Consider the following 21,575-nt stretch of genomic DNA (forward strand, 5'->3'; position numbering starts at 1 on the left):
AGGAAACAGACACCAGAAGCCATACAGTGTCTCTCCTTTGCTTCTCTAATACTAAAGAGGGTGTAAGGCAGGGCAGCCCTGAGTTTCATTCTCATGGCTTCATGGCAAATACCTGTTTTCCGAACCATTGCTATGTGAAAGGTCCTTTTTTGGATGCTGGGACACAGCACAGCTTAGCTGAACACTTGTCACAACCCTGTATTTGAGCACAGACATTGCCTAATCATAGGCACTTGACCTGTTATGAGTAGGCTTAGCCACCTGAAGAAGACTTTGGGGCTCAGTCTGTAAAGATGCCAAAGTCATAAGGGGTGTATATTGGCGTACAAGACAGTCCTCTCTCTGAAGGTTCTTTCCTTGTTGAGGATTCTGTGCGGCCTCAACATGGGGGCAAAAAAAAAATGACTGCCAAGCTCTGGGCTGAGCTCCAAGCTCTGCTCTTAGGCAAATTTGCTGCTAAGCAGGCAAGATGAGCTCCGAAACCAATATCCTGAGAGGGATCAAGCTGAGATGGGTGGTGTATTATGGCTTGTGACCTTGGCAGGTCCTCAGCAGCCCTCTTGCTTGACTTTAGCCATTGCACTTGCTCAGTCATCACTCAGGGCTTACTTTTTTTGGTGAAAAATTCCATTTACAATTTTCTTGGCCTCTTGTTCAGTCTATCCACCTGAGATAATTCGAGCTGCAGTTGAAAGCCATGACTCCAAAAGGGCTAGGATTCTCTTCTCTTCTAAATAAATCTCTCATTTTTGAAACAGGGAGAGATGAACCTGCTTCTATGGAGTCTTGCTGGTCTTCCCTCATTCTTGTCAAGTGGTTATCCTTATTCTGCCTCTTCTTACTTATTTTTAAGAAATGAGAGGCAATGATATGCTTAAAAATGCTTGTTCATTTTATTTTATTTTTTTATTCATTCATTCATTATCAAATTTGTAACCTCCCATCTCCTCCCACCAGAGGGACTCTGGGTGGTTTTATTAATTATTAATTTATTAGTATTATTATTCATGATAAATAATAACAGAATGATGGAGTTTAACTTTTCTATTTCATTTCTCTATCATTAAGGTTCACAGTCACATTCAAGGAAGGAAGACTTAAGAACACATAAAAAGCACGTTAATTCTAAGTGATATTATTTTAAATTAACAGTAAATTATAGATTAAAAAGATAGATTCCAAAATTAAAAGGTCTCATCAGTTTTCCTCATCAGATGCTCCTTCACATTCATGTCAGGTCTGAGAATAATGATGTAGCATTTGGGGACAAAAATGCAGCCCAGTAAGCCAAGACTGGAGGCCAGGATGGAGAAGATCTCCACAGCCACCATGTATTTCCCTTTGGTGCTCAGGTAGGTAGGGACAAAGGAGACCCAAACGCTGCAGAAAACCAACATGCTGAAGGTGATCAACTTGGCTTCGTTGAAGGACCCTGGAAGTTTGCGGGCTAGAAAAGCCACCAAGAAGCAGATTGTGGCCAGAAAGCCCATGTAGCTAAGGGCAGTATAGAACATGGTGACTGAGCCTTCATTGCATTGCAGCAGGATCTGTCCTGGTTGGGAATGCAGATTGGAATCTGGAAATGGGGGAGAGATTAACAGCCATAACATACAGATGCCCACCTGAACACCAGAGCAGGACAAGACAATGGAATTAGCCAGACTCTTCCCCAGCCATTTGCTCATCCTGCTGCCTGGCTTGGTGGCCAGAAAGGCCACCACCACCATGACGGTCTTGGCCAGTAAGGAAGATACGGCAACCGAGAAAACAACACTGAAGGCAGTTTGTCGAAGAAGGCAGGTCACTTTCTTGGGGTGTCCAATGAATAGAAAGGAGGTCAAGAAGGAAAGGAGAAGAGAAACCAGGAGAATGTAGGTGAGGTCCCGGTTGTTAGCTTTGACAATGGCAGTTTCTTGGTATTTAATGAAGAGTCCTAGGACAAAGCCAGTGATTAGAGACAAAAAAACAGCAATGAGAGCCAGGATGAGACCCAAGTTTTCTTGATAGGAGAGGAAGCTTATAACTTTGGGGAGACATTGATCTCGCCTCTCATTGGAATGCTGGTCATCAGGACACTTTTCACAATGGGCCGCATCTGAGGAACATAAACAATTGCTGTCTCACTAATGAATTGGGTGGCAATGACTCTTCAGCATCTCCTGACTAAATGACTAGGAAGGGGTCAGCAGAGTGGAGATAGAGCATTAAGGATTTACTCTGGGTTCCTTTTCTCTCTCACTGATGGCTCTTGATGTAAAGACTGCTAATCTAAGCTCACTTTTTCTGCTTTTCTTCCCAGGCACAGATAGACGGATCAAGTGCTTTAGGACGCTTTCTCTGGTAGTCAGTTTGGTGCTGGGATTTGCTTATTCCTCTAATATATCTCCTGTAAATCAATCCCCTTTCTGTGGAGTCCTTGTTTCTTTCTGAGCATGGTTCTTTGCTTGCAGATGTGTCATCACCCAACCAGGTAACATCATCAGTGTTATCATGAGCATCAGCAGCGGGAGCAATGATGCTGTTACCTAGTCAGCTAATGAAAGGTCTGCAAGCAAACAGCCAAGCTCAGAGAGCACCAAGGTCTTCATGAATAGGACAGGATACGATAGGATAGGATAGGATAGGATAGGATATGGAATGGAATGGAATGCTTTTATTGTCATTCCACTATACACCAAAGTGCACATTACAATGAAATTTCATTTCAATTGTCTCACAAAAAATAATTCCTATACTATGTAACATATATTCTTTCCCCTTCCACTCCCCTAATCTTTATCCCTAATAAATATCACCATTCTACAGACAACATGCACCACAATCAAATGAGAGGGGATTGTTAAGACTTCAGGAATGTAATAGCCCAGGGGACAAAACTATTACAACTATTTTTTAATGACTGTTTTATGAGATTTTAATGTTTATGTTTTGTGCTTGATTGTATTGTAAACCGCCCAGAGTCCCACTTTTGGGGAAATGGGCGGTGGCTATATTTAATCAATCAATCAATCAATCAATCAATCAATCAATTACCCAATCCAGCTGTTCTGCATTGAATGTAGAGGAACCTTTTACCAGAAGGTCACAAGCAGAACAAGCCGCAAAGCGGGTGGGAGGGGTCACTGACAATATTTCACTATACGCTCTGTCCTGAATGGGAGGACGTGAGATCCCCATTATCCTCTCTGCTGCCCTCACCAGCCGCTGCACAGACTTCTTATCCGAGGCACTATAGCCTCCAAACCAGGTGGAAAGGCAATTGGTCAAGGCACTCTCCATAGTGCCTGTATAGAAAGCAAGGAGGATGGGAGGTGGAGGGGAGGTGGAGGGAGGGGGTGTTTCCCCTTGTCTGGCGCTGAAAATGCAAATGCTGCTGTGCCCGTTGTACCAAGGAGGCAGCCTTGAGAGCCCAGGTCAGACTATTCATCGTCTGCATCCCCAGGAACCGAATGCTACTGACTGACTCCCCAGCTATGTCCTTAATAGAGTGGTGTATGGCTGAGAAAGAGCCAGCTCTTTCTAAAATCGATGAAGATCTCCTTAGTTTTTTCAACATTAAGAACCAAGGTATTTATATTACACTAATCTGCCAAAATGTTCATCTCACCCCCATGAGCCCAATCTTTGTAATCCCCGGTAAGAACCACCAGCGTATACATTCTCTTCTATTGAAAACTCCTTCCTGTTATAAGACTTGTGTCACTAAGCCCAGCAGAAGGGAGATTTTCACTCTCAGCGACACCCACACATGAATCCAAGAGAATGGTCTGGCTCATGGGGCATCTTGACAGTAAAATAGATAGCCAGCTTAGTAGAATAGAGGCTTCCTCAGCAGATGGAAGCATTTTACATGCTTCAATGGGCTTGGGAGTTAATCACGATCAGGCTTGGTTTGAACTTGGATGGTGCTCCTTCTTTGCTCTTGAGCCACTTACCTTCCTGCATGGAGACAGATCCTTCCATACACGGAGAACAGTCGTAGCAGCAAACTGGTGCTCCCTCTCTTGTGAGCTTGGTGTATCCTGGGAGACAACTTTCAGTACACCTCGAGAAAGGCACCTTCTAGACATAAAGAAAATGTGGGGAAATGTATGCATTAGGGGGATTACATATCTGAATGAAAACTAGTTACAGCTTGGGTTGATGAACTGGGTTGAACCATGGTTTCTTATAATCATGGTATTTTGAAAATGACATAGATGTGTTTTACACAGTGTGCAAAGTTAATAACCACCTTTATGCACCATAATTGTTCACCAGAGCAATGAACTGAATGCTAACAAATGTCCCAATGGGTTCATAATTAAATGCCACCCCTAAGTTGGGTTCATCTTCCAGGGATCGTTTTGAAGTGCAGAATTTGAAATGAGAGGAAGGAGAGGTTGCCCTGAGACTGGTTGTTGACAGTAACAACATTTAAAGATCCTGAAGCCAAATTTATGACTCTTGAAAAAAATATAGATGAATGATTGGGTAAGATGGGTGATTCTGTAAAACAAATGTCTGGAAAAAAAACAGAACAAGTTAATGATAGAATTGAAACTTTGGAGAATACAGTAGAAGCTAGGGCTATGGAATTAGAAAGCGGAAAGATGTGGCTCTGATGGAGCTTAGAGAGAAGGAATTCTGCCTGAGCTTTAGAGCCATTCCAGAGAATCCAGATGCCGATGTCAGAAGAAAGGTTGTTCAGGCATTGTCAGAGTTTTTCATTTGGGAAGGGGAAAAAAATGACGAAGAAATTGAGAAGGTGTATCAGATAAATTCCTGTTTTGCTGCAAGAAGGCATGTTCGAAGGGATGTATGAGTGCCCTCTGTGAGAAGAACAATGAGGGACCAAGTTCTGCAATGCCATTTTAATACGAGATTGAAGATGTAGATATAATTATGTGATAGGAGATTCCTATCAGAATTTTAAGTAAGAGAAAATATATTTTTTTCTGAGATACTGAAGCAGAAGATCCCATTTTGCTGGGATTAATTGGAAGTAGCAATTTTCACTGTTGTCTTTTTTTTCTTTTAATGAAAGCTTTATTCAATTTCAACACACATAGTTAAAATACATTGTAATTTCAAAACTATGTTTTAAATTTACATATTAAATTTACAATGTTAAAATTACAATGTAATAAAATATGAAATTTTTCCCTTTGAACAGATAAGATTTCGATTGACCTCTGTTCAAAAAGCCAGAGAATTCTTGGGAAAATTTAAAGGAGACTTGGAGGAGGGTCCAATGGATGTGGTGGAGAAGAGATCTCCACGAGAAATGATAACGAAGCATCAGTGGTCAATTTTGATGACCCCTTGGAAAGAATCCACGGAAGTTTGCTTTTATATATGATAACAGCAGTGAGAGAGAGATTTTGGAAATCGTTCTATGAATTTTATTCAAATCTGTATTAAAAAACAGGAGGTCTCCCTGGAAAAGGTGGATGAATATTTGAAGAAAAAAAAGTTGCCAAATCTTTCACAATCACAGAAACCATCTATGAATAGTTCTAGAAGAACTTTTGAGGTAGCTGAAGAAATAAAAAAGATTAAAGTAGGGAAAGCACCAGGGTCAGATGGACTTCCCAGTTTGTATTACAAATGTTTTGAGGGTCAACTTTTACAACCTTTCTGCAATGCCAGAATCTTGGAAAGAGTCCAGAATTGCCTCATTACCAAAGGAGGGACAAGACCTTCCTTTAACTGAGAACTATAGACTGATTTCATGGCTGAATAATGATTATGAAATATTTACTGAAATATTGGCTGATAGATTGAATAAGGTTTTACAGGTCTTTATTCATGATGATCAATGTGGGTCTTTACCCAAAAGGCAATGAAGGGAGATTGTGAGGACTGTGTTGGATATCATTGAATACTTACAACTTACAACCCTAAAAGAAGTGGAGCTGATTTTTCTGGATGGAAAGAAAGCTTTTAACAATTTGAGCAGCGATGATCTTATTTGCAACAAGGTGGAAAGAACTGAAATGACCTACAGTGGAAGATTGGTTGGAAAGTGGATGGAATTGGCTGAGATGGTGAAATTGACAGCTTTGATTAGAGAAAAGATTATTCAATTTCAAAGCTACCTGGAAACCCCTTCTGGACATTTTGCATGAAGCAGAAAAAAAAAGAAATCATGATATATGGATTTGATGATTAGAAATAATAATGGACAATAGAAACAATGAAAGCCCTGTTCTACATTTAGAGTAAGAACTTAAGGTAAATGTACACATATCTGTTGGGAAGGAAATCAGGAGTCATTCTTTTCCAGTATTTTCTTTTTTTTCTTTTCCTGCACTTTTGACTTTCTCTTTTTTCCCACTCTATTCTTCAATTTTACTTTCTATCCTAATTTTTCCTTTTTGTTAGCTTTTATCTTTTGATCTTGAAAATCTAATAAACTTTAATGATAATAAAAAAGAAACAAGAGCCTTTTAGAATGGTCTGATTTGGATGGCGTGGTAGTTCATTGTATGAAAAAGTTAAAATAAATGTAGATTTTATAAATCATTATATCAGGAGTATCATATTATGAATATAGAATAGATACAAACCCAGGCTATGCCCAAAATACTTTTGTTGGCCTCAGCCCAAGAATCATTTTACAGAAAAGAAACTGTGGGCAAAGAAAAATGGTTAACCTAGAAAGATTTGCTGGTCCAGGCAAACAAAGAGCTGAAGTTGAAATTGAGAGAAGCATTGATGGTAGAGGGATTTAGTTTTCAGTGGTTTTCATGTGCACAATTTAGAGAAAGAATTAATACAGACAAAAAGTAGCAGGAACAGAATATGAGAAAACAGAGTCTGAAAATGAATTTTGTACAAATGAGGAACATGTGATTGCTAAAATGTTTAAACTTTTGCTGAGATTTGAAACAGAAGAAGAGCAAATGAAACAAGCTATGGGCAAGAACTTTGGTGATAATATTCAGATGAATCAGTGGCAGAGAATGCAGTTAAAAGGTTTAAAATCCACATTGTTTTACAATTTAAAAGAGAACTTTTGTAAAATGATGTATTTTTGGCATACAGGAAAACACCAGAGACATTTTCAAAGATGTATTAGGGGACTTCTAATTACTGTTGGAAATGTGCAAAACCTGAAGGGACATTTTATCATGCGTGGTGGACTTGTGAAAAAGGGAGAAGATATTGGACACAAATACAGATGGTAATGCAGAGAGTTTAAGAGATTAATATTCAGATGAAACCAGACTTTTTCTTATTCGGAGTTATGGACAACCAACTAGAGAAGGCTCATTTAGTTTCATTCCTTTTATGTTTCACTAGTTTTTAAATCTTATGTACAATTTTATTTTAATAAAAACTATTTTTCAAAAAGAAAAGGAAAGGCAACAGGCAGTGTCGACTGCAAATACCACCAGCTTGAGTTTGAATGGCCAAAAATAACAAACTCTGGGTAATGTAGTCCAAAGCTGCAGAAGGCAGTGGGAATGGCCTTGAGGGACGGGTGGCAGAGTCACTACCAGGAGAACGGCCCGATAAAAGAGGCCTGAGTCCATGGAAGGACTGAAATGTATGCACATGTCTCAGCCAAGACCCTCTCTAGTTCTCAAACAGATAGATGTGAAGGAGGGTGAAAGGGCATTCCGACTTGCAAGATTCTGTTACTCTACATAATAATCCTCAAACTCAGATATATAGGAGCAGAAAAATAAAAAAAAACACACACACATACAGTCAGACTCAGCTACCTGGTTAAATGACATTGGCCATATGATGGCACTCTGATTGACGGAGATCTTGACTTCTGAAGAGGCCTCTCTTTCGATCTTTCCAATTGTTACCCCAGCAGCAGACTTGTTGGGAAACACTGCCCACTCCATGATATCAAAATCAGCAGCAGGATCTCCATTCTCATCCAAATAAACATCATCCTCAGTAAGATTGTGAAGCTGGAAGTTTCTTAGAAAGGGATGAAGCTAGAAAGACATGGAGAATTACCACTGTACCTTACACATTCCCATTTGAGCCCTAGTTCAAAAGTGGGGTGCTTCAGCTAAGCTCTACTTTCTCCAACATTTGGGACGAATCTGCTTAGGGACTTAATCTGCATGGCCTTTCTGTTTCTCAAAAGATCTCTGACCAGCTTGTTGCCCCCCAACACCTGTCTTCAGCCATGTCATTTTCTAGAAGGAACAATCCAACCATCTGGGTGCTGAAAAAAGACATGTTTGTATTCAGCATCTACCTACAGGGACATTCCTGATTTGTGCCATTTCACCTTTGCAGTGCTTCAGCTTTGCAGAAATATCCTGTGTTTTCAGATTAGGATCACCTGGTACTGTATATGAGGGGCAGACCTGGTACCTTGGCAGGAAGCGAAGTTGACAAGTGTTACAGAAAGCCACTGAAATGAACAAGAGGTCTTGGGATTTGGTAATGTGTGTGACAGTGCTCTTCTGGGGCTTTCCTTACTTGCACCTAAGCATGTCAGAAACCAGACTTGGCAATACCCTTTTTGTGCCTTGTCCCCATCACACTGCCTTCATCACTTCTGCAGCTCTTGAGTGAGAAAGCCTCAGATGAACCTCAGGTGCTACCACTAAAATTTGTGTTTTGGTGAGTAAGAGCAGCAGAATGTGGAGGGTAATAGATGTGGTCAGTCGGAATGGGATATTGATCATTTCAGGCTGAAGTGGATATGCTCCCTCTGCATTGGTCACTGGTCAGCAGTTGCCGTTCTGCTGTTGTCTGTCTAAAGAGTTGGACACAGGAAGTGTGGGGCATGGTCAAACAGAGCTGCACAACAGTGGTGGCCACATCTTCCTGTCCCTCTACTGTTGAATGGAATATGTCCTCCTAGCAGGGACAACTAAGCTTTGAAGGTTGATGATATGAAAAAGGGAGGAATGATTGGGAAGTAGAAACACATGGAAAATGGGCAAAGTTCAAACATCCAGGTTGGAAGAGGAGACACATCCTAAGGAACTCTTCTGTTCTGATCTTGGTGTTTGTTTGGATACAGGTAAGAACTCGGTGTATAAGAAGGGCCACATGAGGAGTCCAGAGATGACAGATAGTCCTGCTGCCAGACCTGCCCCATTCCTGCTGCTGTGCTATGTCTGGAGGATGTACGTTCCTTTGCCTGTTGATGCCCTGAAAATGGAAGGGGCAAAACCAGAGAGGCTGCTTCTTTTCACAGATGCTGGGATGCAGAAACCCAACAGGCCACTTGGAAGTTCACAAAAAGGAAGGCAGAGGAGGCAGCAAATATTGTGAGAGTGTATTACTTTCTGGTCTCCCTGGGTTCTGCAACTTATTACTTCACTGCTTTATGAAACCAAGAGGTGGTGATGGGAAGGGTTGGGATTAAAGATCGGGCTACCCATTCTAAGATTTGACTTTCAAAAGAGGAGAAAGAGCCAAGAAAAGATCTCGGTATCAAGTCCTAAGTGAGAGGACCAATAGAGAAGAAAAAGTTGATGAACAATTTGTTTAAGAAGCTGCATTGTAAAGAAAGTCAGCTGACCTGGGTGTTCCCTGAAGACCCTGGAAAGGGCACAGAATCCACATCCTCTTAAGGTGGCAGGACAGGAAGTGAGAAAAAAAAAATCCCTGACCTAGAAGCTAAATGAGGTCATTGTTGGATGGTCAAGAAACCTGATGGTTTCTGTAACATCCTGAAGGTTATTTATTCTGCAAATAGGGAAAGAGCCTTCCTCTTCACTCCTTCTTCTCCCACCTTCTCAAACCAGCACATCTCTTCACTTTGGGAGATCTAATAGCAGAATCTCTCCTTCTTTCTCTCCAAGCCTCCACATTTGGTCAGAACAAACACTCAAACTTGGGCAATTGCTGTGTGGACTATCGCACCTCATGTCCAACACTGCCCATTTTTAACAAAGGTGAAAGAATTTAATGTGGGTCATTAGCAGACATTGAGAGAAAAGTCTTACTTGCCATGGCTGTACATAGTCTCCAACCCTGATTCTCCTCTGGGTCAGGCGGGGGGAATAGACAGCATGGAGGACTCTGGCCACAGCCTGGACTGAAGTGGGAATACTGGAGGCGTCCTCAGACAGAATTCTGGCAACCAAATCACGGGGAGGGATCTCCCACTTCTCTCTTTCTGTGCATCTCTTCCAAACTTTCTTAGACAAAATAGGGTGTGAAGAGGAGCACTGAAATGCTGCCTCCCCAGATTTGTCACTGGCAGACAAATACGTGTTAAAATCATAATTTTGTGTCCTTTTGTTTGCCAGAGTTAAGAAAGATAACAAAAGATGTTTATGCTGGAGATCAATCATTACATAAAAAAATCTCACAAACATATCTGGCAAAGTTGTGGCAATCCACACTTTCTCCCCAAACACATTTTCACCATTTTCTAAATTTTGGATTCGCACTGCTAGCAATATTGTGGCCGGAAAGTCCAACTGAAAAACAATAATTTTCACTTCCCTGTTGTTCAAATTAGAAATCCTTTTTTTCTCTTCCCCTACTTTATACAACAGTGGAATGGTTTCTGAGAAGGCAACGCAAACCCCTTTCTTGAGGGCCACAGGCACAAAGGAACTCCTGAACCTTTCTCCACTTTCACTGTCCGGAACAGCGAGGCCGATCCACGTCCATCGGAAATGCAGAAGCAGTTTGACAATCGCCAAGTGAGGAGGCTCTTGTTTTGGACTCAGCCGGTAGAAGAAAGGGAAATGCTGTTTCTGCTCAGGAATGTGGCTGATGACCCCATAGTTGATCTTCAGTGAAAGAGAAAAAGGGAGTGATTGTCTTGCTGATTCTCCACTACAGAGATGTCCTTTCCCCCTAGTCTTAGGTCTGAACCATGAAATCAGCTTTCCCAATTGCCTTTCACTCTCTTGCTTAGAATGTTAGTCTGATTCAGTAGTATAGAAAGGGGAACTCTGGGAAACCAGCTTATTTTTCAACACCTATGCCGTTAACTAATCCTAGAGTGAAGAGAAACACATTTTCATGCAGACTATTTCAAGTGTCCTTTAAGACCCATCAATTGCCCATTTTTATTTTTGATATCCACCAGGGCTACCTTTTGGACTTTCTGCAGACTTTACAAACTCGAATTACTTCAGCATCCATTCTTACCTGTGGGACTTTGTAGATGCGCAGCATGGTTGTCACATGATGAAAGAGCTCGGAATCACTTCCTTCAAGCACTGTCAACAGATGTTTTTGTCTTCCACATCTGTAGTTTGGGACATTCTCCTGCCCCATTGATAGTAAGTCCAGCATGGCTTCATATGTCATTCTTGCACTGAAGAAGTTCTCATAGATGCTGTAGCCCAGGGTGAAATTGTGGAGCAGCCTAGGACTCTGATTGATCTCATGAATGGCAAACAGGAATGGCAAGATCTGGCTGAAACTCATACCCTGGATACTACAGCAGAAGAGATATTAATAGGTTGTCGTCTTTGGTTTATAAGGACAGGTGGTACGGGCATTTTTAACAAAACATTTGAATTCTGTCTTATGACTATGCTAAGAACCATTCAGAAATCCACACTCTGAAATCAGTGGAATAATGATGGAATGGATGAGCCTAAAACCTGTAAACTGATCTGGTTGATGTCATGAAGGGCAAAGAAGGGTGAACCAGAGCCTCACGGTCACAACGTTGCAATGCTAACAATGGTCAGGCACTCATTGCTCCCTCAAAAAATAGCTAATTCCACTGCCATTTATTTCCAGGGCCTTTCCAGGTGATAAATTTCTCTGGACGTTCCTATCAGGACAGTCCCTCTGATACCAGTGGGAGCTTCCTTCCAAGACAATGAGCTGTATTATTTTTTCCATCTTAGAGGAATACCCCTCCAGCAAAACTAAGATACTCATAATAAGGAATGAAACGGATCAAGGATCTTAGCCGCTGGACACATTGATTCATTACGGGAAACCATCCCCAAATCTACAGACTGGTTTCTGTTTAATGCTGTACATCTCTTTTTTGTAGGATATTTCATCTATGGAGGCTTTGGTGCTCCCTGAGCGTAGTTCATCTAGGATTTCTTTGACTAGCAGTTGTATCAATATTTGAAAGGAACTATTCTGGCAAAATATTTTGACCGTCGTGCTTCATTTATTGTTTGCTGCTTTGAATGCCAGGTAGCTTTGTCTCTTAAGCTATTGATCTATACTGAAAAATCTCTCTTGTGGTCCTATTGCAGGTTGGCTTGTCACAATTGGCTTCAGTTGGTTACTCAGTCAAACACCTACTGATTTTGCTCAATATGCTCTAACACCAAATGGAGGGCCCCAAGTCTTCTTCTTCTTTTTTTCCTAAGATATTCCCAATCTCCTTATTCAGAGACTTAAAAGGCCGGGTTAAGAACAGACCATCCTGGAGAAAGACTACCTATGTGGATAGCAGAGAGTCAACCCTGACTTGAGGACTGGTGAAAATGACAACCTCACTGTCACCAGCAGAGGATCTAGTTAGTCCTGTGCCCCATCTAAGGCAGCTGGAAGTGCTCATCCCCAGAAGGGGCTTCAGCTTGAGATAACTGTCACACTCGTCCTTTGGCTGCTCTTGGAGGAAGGAAAGGGAAGAACCTTCTTCCAGAGTGATGCTCCGTCATTCTGGGCAGGTTGAAACCCTTCAGCATTGTGTTCCTTCATTGCTTCTTTCACAGGGAGATTCAAGGAGCTATTTATTCAGTCGTTTGACATTATGCTATTTTCTGCTATCTCTTAACATTCCTTTGGCATTGAATAATATTTTTTTCTTTTTGTTTTTATCTTATTTTCAGGTACAATATTGAAAGGATTAACATGCTACAATATTTCACCATATTCAACAGCACATGGTGATCCTGTTATGTATCAATATTAATCACTATAGTAATTCTATGCTATTAATACTGATTTTAATTTTTAGTTACTTTCTTCATAGTCTGGAAGTATTTTTTTTTTCCAGGAAGGACAGTTTTCTTTTAATGCTAATTTATATCTGGCAATGTTGAAAATGAAATGTATAAAATAAGAGTATAAAGGTCAATATGAGGTACATAGAATTTACCTCAGCAGATCGGTGACAGATTTCTACCTCACGGTGTATCCAAGTAACCACCCACCTGAAATTTGCTTTAACTTTTTTTGGAAAGGCTGAAATGGCTTTTGTTGAATTCCTTTCAAATCCAAGGGACCTTTTATAGTGCTAAGAGATGATATGCCCATGGCCACTTCCCTTTCTGTTTTCCACCCTCCCTGGTCTCTTTAGTTCTTAAAAATTTAAAAAGCTTTCTATTACTTTAAAGAAAAATCAAACAGGAAGCTGGTGTCCTGCTGTGCCAAGCCGAATGTCAGCCTCTCCCTTGTTCTGGGATGCAAAGTGACCCACAAGCCATCTTATGAAAGAAAGCTGAAAGCCAATGGGGGAGGACTGTGGCCACTTGCTGGGGAGGGGAAAGATGAGAGAGAGAGAGAGAGACAGACAGACAGACAGACAGACAGACAGACAGATGATAGACAGCAGTGCATCATGAAGGACATTGAAGAGAAGGGGAATCTAAAATGGGAAAGAATCTCATTTCTTTGCCTTCAGCTTAAAGAGTGTTTGGTGACACTCCCTGGCATCACTCAGAGTGATTTTGTGAAGAACCAAGGCACACAACCCCCTGCCAAATTTAAGCCTTTTCCTTAGACTAAATAAAGAGGGAAAAGGTGACCAAGACCAGGTACCATAGGTGGGAACTTCCCTATTAAAAAAAGACAGTGGAAAGGATTAAATTAACCAGCAGGGTTAAGTACACATCAGGAATTACCTTTCAAATGTGTTGGTTGGAGGCTTAAAGAAAATGTATGGATGAAATATAGCGGTAGATGTAGATATGATTCCACCAATCAGGAAGTCTCCTGGCTTGTAGTAATTAAATGCGTATCCTTCCTCTTTTTGTACATTCAGTGGACATTTGGTCCTAAATGTCCCAGAAGGAAAGCAGGACACCAGGAGAAGCAGCAGCAGCAGCAGCAGAATTTCACCTCTCATGGTGGAGATCCGCTATTCTTCTCTGCGACTGGCCCCACTGGCCTTGGACTTCTTAAGAGAAGCTCAGTTCTCCAGCCAGGAGCACAGATGCATGAGCTTGATCGAGAGGATAGGAAATATAGCCTGGTACCAGGTCTGCCACAGGAAGCATTACCTTTCAGACTGGCATGGTCCCTGCCAACATGAATCCTGCCCAATGCTCTCCACAGTCCTTGTGATAATTGTGGACCAGATTTTCATGTTTTTATAGGCGTTACTAAATATTTGTCAAGTTTGTTGATGAGAGTTACTAAGTATCCCTGCCTTGGTTTCAAAATGACCCTGGGTGGAAGGAATCCCACAGGCTTTGGTGCAAGGAGAAGAAATCACTGTGATTTTGATAAATAGACCGGGAGTGGGGATCCCAGCTGAGCCTCTGGATGACTTCACGTGCTGCTGTGCATGAGGGGAAAAACATTGTGTGACTCATGGGCATCGTTCCAATTCAAAAATCATGAAGAAAAAGCTCAGGAAACTTTTTATTCCCTTTACTTGAGAAACGTATTCTTGGGATACAACTTATAGTACAGTCTTCCATCAACAGGATGGGGTCCTCTATAGTGTGCTTTGCTTCCCCCTGTGGCATCCAAGAAGGAAAAAGAGACAGTGTCCCACCTCTAACTGTGAACCTTTGGTAGCTTTTACTTGGGACCTTTTAAACCGCTCTAGAGACCCATGACACAGTATTGCATGAGGAGTCCAGGAGCCAAACTCACTCTCCTCCCTGCTCAAATGTGGTCATTCTGTTGTCTCTTCCAATGTCTCCTGGACGTGGCTGCTTGCTTCTGCCTTCAGGGTCAGGTCCTCAGTTGGTGTCAGGCCCAGCCCAGGAATGACCAGGAATTGGTCCAGCCAAACTCCAGTTCTTCATTTGCTCACTCCCTGTAGACAGAATCTTGTTGGACTAAAGCTACTCCACCTAAGCCAAGGGGAAATAACCTGGGACAGCTCTAGTTTGCCATTGCCTCCTTCCTAGGGCTGAGAGGGAGTGGCTGGCCCAAGGTCACCCAGCTGGCTTTGGGTCTAAGGTGGGACTAGAACTCACAGTTTTCCACTTTCTAGCCTGATGCCTTCACCACAACACCAAACTGCCTCTCTGTTGGTGCTATTACCTTTTCTCCAGATAAAGGAGGTGCTGTATACAGTCGGTCATTCATCTCCTGTAGTTCCATTTCACACTTTGTCCTTGCTTACCTTTCATGAGGCAATTGGCATTCCTGCTTTGTCCTTCAGAGACGGATCACCCTTCCAGATAGGGAATTGCACCGTTTTTACTTATATGGTCCACTAATTCTCCTTACTTTGGGCTTTTCTCCAAAGTGGTCATCTGGCACGAACTTAGTGATATTTCAACTGAAAGGAGTAATAAGCAAAATAATTCTCACATTCCATGCATAGATCAGGTTTCTTCCCAGGACGGATACTCATATAGATTTTAACCTCCGACTTCTGAGAAAAACAGGACCCATCCTCAAATTACTTATTAGGTGTCCCCCAGTGTGAATCTTTTTGTTTCAAACAGACAAAGGGTAAACAAACTATTTTTCACTGATGGGATCTATATGGTCTCTCTCCCATATGGAATCCTTGGTGATGCCAGTTGTAGACTTCTCAGCAAAATCATTCCCACGCTCAGTGCATTGATAGTTTTTCTTCTCTGTATGAAGTATTGGGTGACTCAGCATTCCCCCCACTCCGAATAGGGCCTCTCTCCAGTGTGGATCCCCTTGTACCATTTGTACCATTTCTCTTCTATGTGGACTGTGTGATGTCTTTGCAAGCTGAACAATTAACAAAATATTTTCTGTACTATAGGATTTCTCATCCGTGTGGGGGTCCCAGGTTTTTTTTATTGTGAGAAGTCTCAGTAATTCAGGAAAAGAGACCAAAAATGAAAGCATGTACCACATTCTTGGTACTGGTACCATTTCTCCTGCAGGGGGATTCCCTAACAATTGACTAAAAGTATTTGTCAGGAAAAGTACTTCTTATATTCTAATTTTTGTGATTTATATATTAACAGAATTAGATATGAAAGATGTAACTCAGGAGAACAGAACCTTAAAGAATGGAAGCCAGAATGGAAACTTCTGCCATATTTCCTCATCTTTCAGATTCTGACAGACTCCTTGTCATTACTGCTATTGACTATTAGTAGACTATTAGTATTAGTAGTAGACTATTACAGCTACTACTCAGGAAATGAGCAATCTACATTCTGTCCTTATGGAAAATGCTATCTTTCCACACTCAATAAAAGCTCTATAACAACTCATGGCTCCCCAGGGCAACACTCCCCACACACCATCTTCAGGGAAGAGCCAGCTCTTCAAGTCCTTCAGGAAGGCAGAAAGGGTGGATGCAAGCTGGATCTCGGGAAAGGGTGTATTTGACATTTTGACCAACAATATGAGCCATCCCATAGTTAACCATTGAAAATAGACCACAGCAATATGTATTGAAATGAATAAAAATTATTCAAAGTGAGCGCAAACTAGCAGTTGAAATAGAGTCAACCACCTGAAGATAATAATGCAGCACCCCCAAACAGCAAAAAACCCAATCATAATTACAAATAGTTTTTACATCTCATATAAAATTGAGCTCATGTACACTACTCTGGTGAACATTTATCTATATTGTTTTCATAAAATGTATTAATGCCAGTAATTATGATCATGATGCAATTTAAATTTAGATTGTGATAAAGAATATAATTATTTAAAAGATCATCTGTTGCTACAGCTGATTTTTTACTCAATCCTTACAATTCATAACTCACATCGAAAGAAGAAATTTGGAAAGAAGCTGTATAAAGGAATTTCCTTCCAAGTGATATTATTTTAAATTACCAATAAATTACACAAAAATAGGTATTAAAATCAGGATCCCACGTTTGTTTTCATCATCAGATGCTCCTTGGTGTTCATGTCAGGTCACAAAATAATGATGTAGCATTTGGGGACAAAAATGCAGCCCAGTAAGCCCAGGCTGGAGGCCAAAATGGAGAAGATTTGCACAGCAACCATGTATTTCCCTTTGGTGCTGAGGTAGGTGGGAATAAAGGAGACCCAAACGCTGCAGAAGACCAACATGCTGAAGGTGATCCATTTGGCTTCGTTGAAGCATCCAGGCAGTTTTTGGGCAAGGAAAGCTGCCAAGAAGCAGATGGCAGCCAGAAAGCCCATGTAGCCACGGGCAGTGTAGAACATGCTGACTAAGCCTTCATTGCACTGCAGCACAATGTGTCCTGATTGGGAATGCAGGTCAGAATCTGGGAATGGGGGAGAGATTCCCAGCCATATCATGCAGATGCCCACCTGGACCCCAGAGCAGGAAAAGACAATGGAGTTGGCCAATGTCTTCCCCAGCCATTTCCTCGTCCTGCTGCCTGGCTTTGTGGCCAGGAAGGCCACCACCACCATGATGTTCTTGGCTAGTAAGGAAGACATGGCAACTGAGAAAACAACACTGAAGGCAGTTTGTTGAAGAAGGCAGGTCACTTTTCTGGGGCGTCCAATGAATAGAAAGGGGTCAAGAAGGATAGAAGATGGGAAAGCAGGACAATGTATGTGAGGTCCCAGTTGTTGGCTTTGACTATGGGATTTTCTCAGTATTTAATGAAGGTTCCTAGGACAAAGCCAGTGGTTAGAGACAAAAAAACAGCAAGGAGAGCCAGGATAAGACCCAAGTTTTCTTGAGAGGAGGGGAAGCTTATAACTTGGGGAGACATTGATCTCGCTTTTCGTTGGAATGCTCGTCATCAGGACACTTTTCACAGTGGGCCGCATCTGAAAAACATAAATAATTGCTGTCTAACTGATGAATTGGGTCGCAATGACTCGTCAGCATCTGCTGACCAAAGTGCCACACAGGGGTCAGCAGAGTGGAGATAGAAAATTAAACATTTCCTCTGGGTTCCTTCTTTTTCACACTGATGGATCTTGATCTAAAGACTGCTAATCTCAGCTCACTTTTTCTGCTTTTCTTCCCAGGCACAGATAGATGGATCATGTGCTTTAGGATGCTTTTTTGGGTAGTCAGTTCACTGCTGGGTTTTGCTTATTCCTCTGATGTACGTCCTGTAAATCAATCCCCTTTCTGTGGAGTCCTTGTTGCTTTCTGAGTGTGGTTGTTTGCTTGCTGAAGTGTCATCACCCAACCAGGTAACATCATCCATGTTATCATCAGCATCAGCAGTGGGAGCACTGATGATGTTACCTATTAGGTAATGAAACGTCTGCCAGCAAACAGCCAATCTCGGAGAGCACCAAGGTCTCCATAGTTCAACCCTAATCTACATACAGTATATTCTCTTCTATTGACATCTCCTTCCTGTTATAAGACTTGTGTCATGAATCCCAACAGAAGGGAGATTACCACTCTCAGGGACACCCTGTCATGATCGCCGTTGCGATGTTTGTTACATCATAACGGCTCGCATGACAAAGTGCGGATGCATGTCAATGACTGGAGAGGTGCGGGCGATAAACCGGACAAAGAAGGTAATGGGTTTGGGAGATCTATTGAACAACAAGGTCTCACCGCCCGGTAATTGACCATTAACACCATTGTCAAAAGAAATGATCAGGGCGAGGTTCGGAAGGGCACGCCCGGGCTTTCGAGGAATATCAAGGTCTAATCGCCCAGTAATGGACCATTACCTTGCAGGAAGATAAACAGGGCGATGCCTGGGGCGAATGGGGCTGGACGACCTCTCACCTATCAAGTCTTGATGGCCTGTCACTCTGTGGAACTCGTGGGGCACACCCGGGGACTCCCCAACTCATCTCTCACCCCAGGAAGGAGTCTTCATTCACACTGGAGGGGCCCCAACAGCTCTCCACCGCTTCCGGCAGGTAGGGAGGGGATGGCCCAGATCTCCTTGGCCAGCTCCCTCGACGTCCTCGGGCCTACAACGCCAAGGCCTATAGCCCTAGGCCTATCCCAAGCTCTCCCTGGTAAGCCAGGAAGTTTGCTATCTGGCTGGCAGATGATCTGCTCCACTAAACTGGGCCTCCAGGCTCGTTCTGCCAGCTCGCTGGCCTGCTGGGCTGCTGCACCACTCACCCGCTGTGCCAGGCTGGACCTCCAAGGTTGGTCTGCAGGTGTGTCTTGCCACTGGTCTGCTGCACTGCCGAACTGCTCCGCTGGGCTTGCCCTCCAAAGTTGGGCCATCGCACCACTGAGCCATCCATCTGCCACAATGACAGACCGTCCCACCAGGCTGGTCCACCAAGGTTGGTCAGCGGGCCTGCAATGCTGTCGATTCACTGCACCATCAGGCTGCTCCCCCATGCCTCCAGGATGCAAGGCCACTGAAGGCCACCATCCAGCGTCCCCAGGAGTCACCCCGCTGATGCAGCTCATGTCATTTGAGCCTCCGCTGAGTCCCATGCACCGCCAAACTGCTGCGCCACCAAGCCTCTGGGACTCGCTGCGTCGCTTCGTGCTGCCGGGGCTCGCCCAGGTCTGCTGCCCCTTGCCGCTCCATCCAGGGTGCTCCGTCCAGCCCCGACCCATCAGGTATGAGGGCTGGGGAGTCTAGAAATCCCCTCCAACCCCCCCCCCCCGATCAGGTGAAAGCCGGAGGGGGGGGACCCAGGATTCTTCCCCTTAGAGCAGTGGTCGGCGATGGCGTCGGCGTCTGCTCCCGGTTGCCATCTTGGGCCAAACTTATGGGGCATTTTACAAGTAAAATAGATAGCAAGGTTAGCAGAATGGAGGCTTCCTCAGCAGATGGAAGCATTTTACGTCCTTCAATGGACTTGGGAGTTATTACACTAATCTGCCAAAATGTTCATCTCACCCCCATGAGCCCAATCTTTGTAATCCCCGGTAAGAACCACCAGCGTATACATTCTCTTCTATTGAAAACTCCTTCCTGTTATAAGACTTGTGTCACTAAGCCCAGCAGAAGGGAGATTTTCACTCTCAGCGACACCCACACATGAATCCAAGAGAATGGTCTGGCTCATGGGGCATCTTGACAGTAAAATAGATAGCCAGCTTAGTAGAATAGAGGCTTCCTCAGCAGATGGAAGCATTTTACATGCTTCAATGGGCTTGGGAGTTAATCACGATCAGGCTTGGTTTGAACTTGGATGGTGCTCCTTCTTTGCTCTTGAGCCACTTACCTTCCTGCATGGAGATGGTTCCTTCCATACATGGAGAACAGTCGTAGCAGCAAACTGGGGCTCCCTCTCTTGTGAGCTTGGTGTATCCTGGGAGACAACTTTCAGTACACCTTGAGAAAGGCACCTTCTAGACATAAAGAAAATGTGGGAAAATGTATGAATTAGGGGGATTACATATCGGAATGAAAACTAGTTACAGCTTGAGTTGATGAACTGAACCATGGTTTCTATAATCATGGTATTTTGAATGTGACATTGATGTGTTTTACACAGTGAGCAAAGTTAATAACCACCTTTATGCACCATAATTGTTCACCAGAGCAATGAACTGAATGCTAACAAATGTCCCAATGGGTTCATAATTAAATGCCACCCCTGAGTTGGTTTCATCTTCCAAGGATCATGGGGTCTTTCAAAAAGCAGGATTTGCAGTGAGAGGAAGGAGAGGTTTCCCTCAAACTGGTTTATGCACCTTGAGGAAAATATTGATGAAAGATTGGATGAGATGGATGATTGTTTAAAAAAAATCTCTGAAAAAAATATAACAAGTTGATGATAGAATTGAAACGTTGGAGAATATATTGGAAGCTAGGGGAATGGAATTAGAAAGAGGAGGGGACAATATGGCTCTGACGGAACACAGAGAGAAGGAATTCTGCCTGAGGTTTAGAGCTATTCCAGGGAATCCAGATGCAGATGTAAGAAAAAAGGTTGTTCGAGCATTTTCGGATTTATAAATTGGAAAAAGGAAAAAAAATGACAAAGAAATTGAGAAGGTGTATCAGATAAGTTCCTGTTTTGCTGCAAGAAGGCTTGTTCCAAGGGATGTGTTAGTGCACTTTGTGAGAAAAACAATGAGGGACCAAGTTCTGCAATGCTATTTTAATACACGATTGAAGATGTGGATATAATTATTTCATAGGAGATTCCTAGAAGATTCCTAACAGAATTTTACCTTAAGATATTTTTTTTTCTTTTTTCTGACTGAGATACTGAAGCAGAAGAAGTTCCCATTTCATTGGGATAAATTGGAAAGAGCAATTTTTACTTTTGAGGAGAAATGATTTCAATTGACCTCTGTTCAGGGAGCCAGAGAATTCTTGGAAAAAATTAACGGAGACTTGGAGGAGGTTGAAATGGATGTGGTGGAAAGAACAGCTCCAAGAGAAATGATGAGGAAGCCTCAGTGGTGGTGACCCATTGGGAAGAATCTGTGGAACCTTGCTTTTATATACGATGAAAGCAGCGAGGGAGGGAGAGCTCAGTAATCCTTCCATGAAGGTTATTCAAATCTGTGCAAAAAAAAGGAGGTCTCCCTGGAAAAGGTGGGTGAATATTTGAAGAAAAAAAAGTTACCAAAACTTTCACAGTCACAGAAACCATCTATGAATAATTCTAGAAGAACTTTTGAGGTAGCTGAA

At 42.6% G+C, this 21,575-nt stretch overlaps 1 protein-coding gene across 1 annotated transcript; it reads right to left on the minus strand.

Annotated features, from left to right (window-relative positions):
- Positions 1-1,184: 1,184 nt before the first annotated feature.
- Positions 1,185-19,540, minus strand: LOC134489886 (vomeronasal type-2 receptor 26-like). Its single transcript, XM_063292757.1, has 7 exons — positions 19,088-19,540; positions 17,111-17,337; positions 11,080-11,371; positions 10,506-10,715; positions 7,710-7,940; positions 3,936-4,059; positions 1,185-2,095 (listed from the first exon to the last, which is right to left on the minus strand). Exons 1-7 carry the CDS (start codon positions 19,538-19,540, stop codon positions 1,185-1,187), a joined length of 2,448 nt encoding a protein of 815 aa, XP_063148827.1.
- Positions 19,541-21,575: the final 2,035 nt, after the last annotated feature.

Source organism: Candoia aspera, chromosome 2 (genome assembly GCF_035149785.1).
Source record: "Candoia aspera isolate rCanAsp1 chromosome 2, rCanAsp1.hap2, whole genome shotgun sequence".
In the NCBI taxonomy this organism is placed as follows: Eukaryota; Metazoa; Chordata; class Lepidosauria; order Squamata; family Boidae; genus Candoia; species Candoia aspera.

Excerpts from the sequence above, each read along its gene's own strand:
- LOC134489886 (XM_063292757.1), bottom strand. The coding sequence starts at position 19,540 with ATGGGTCGGGGCTGGACGGAGCACCCTGGATGGAGCGGCAAGGGGCAG. Across the intron at positions 7,941-10,505 it reads CTGTGGCCCTCAAGAAAGGG|CTTCATCCCTTTCTAAGAAA; the intron begins GTTTGCGTTGCC and ends ATGTCTTTCTAG. Across the intron at positions 4,060-7,709 it reads CAATGTCATTTAACCAGGTA|GTGCCTTTCTCGAGGTGTAC; the intron begins GCTGAGTCTGAC and ends TATGTCTAGAAG.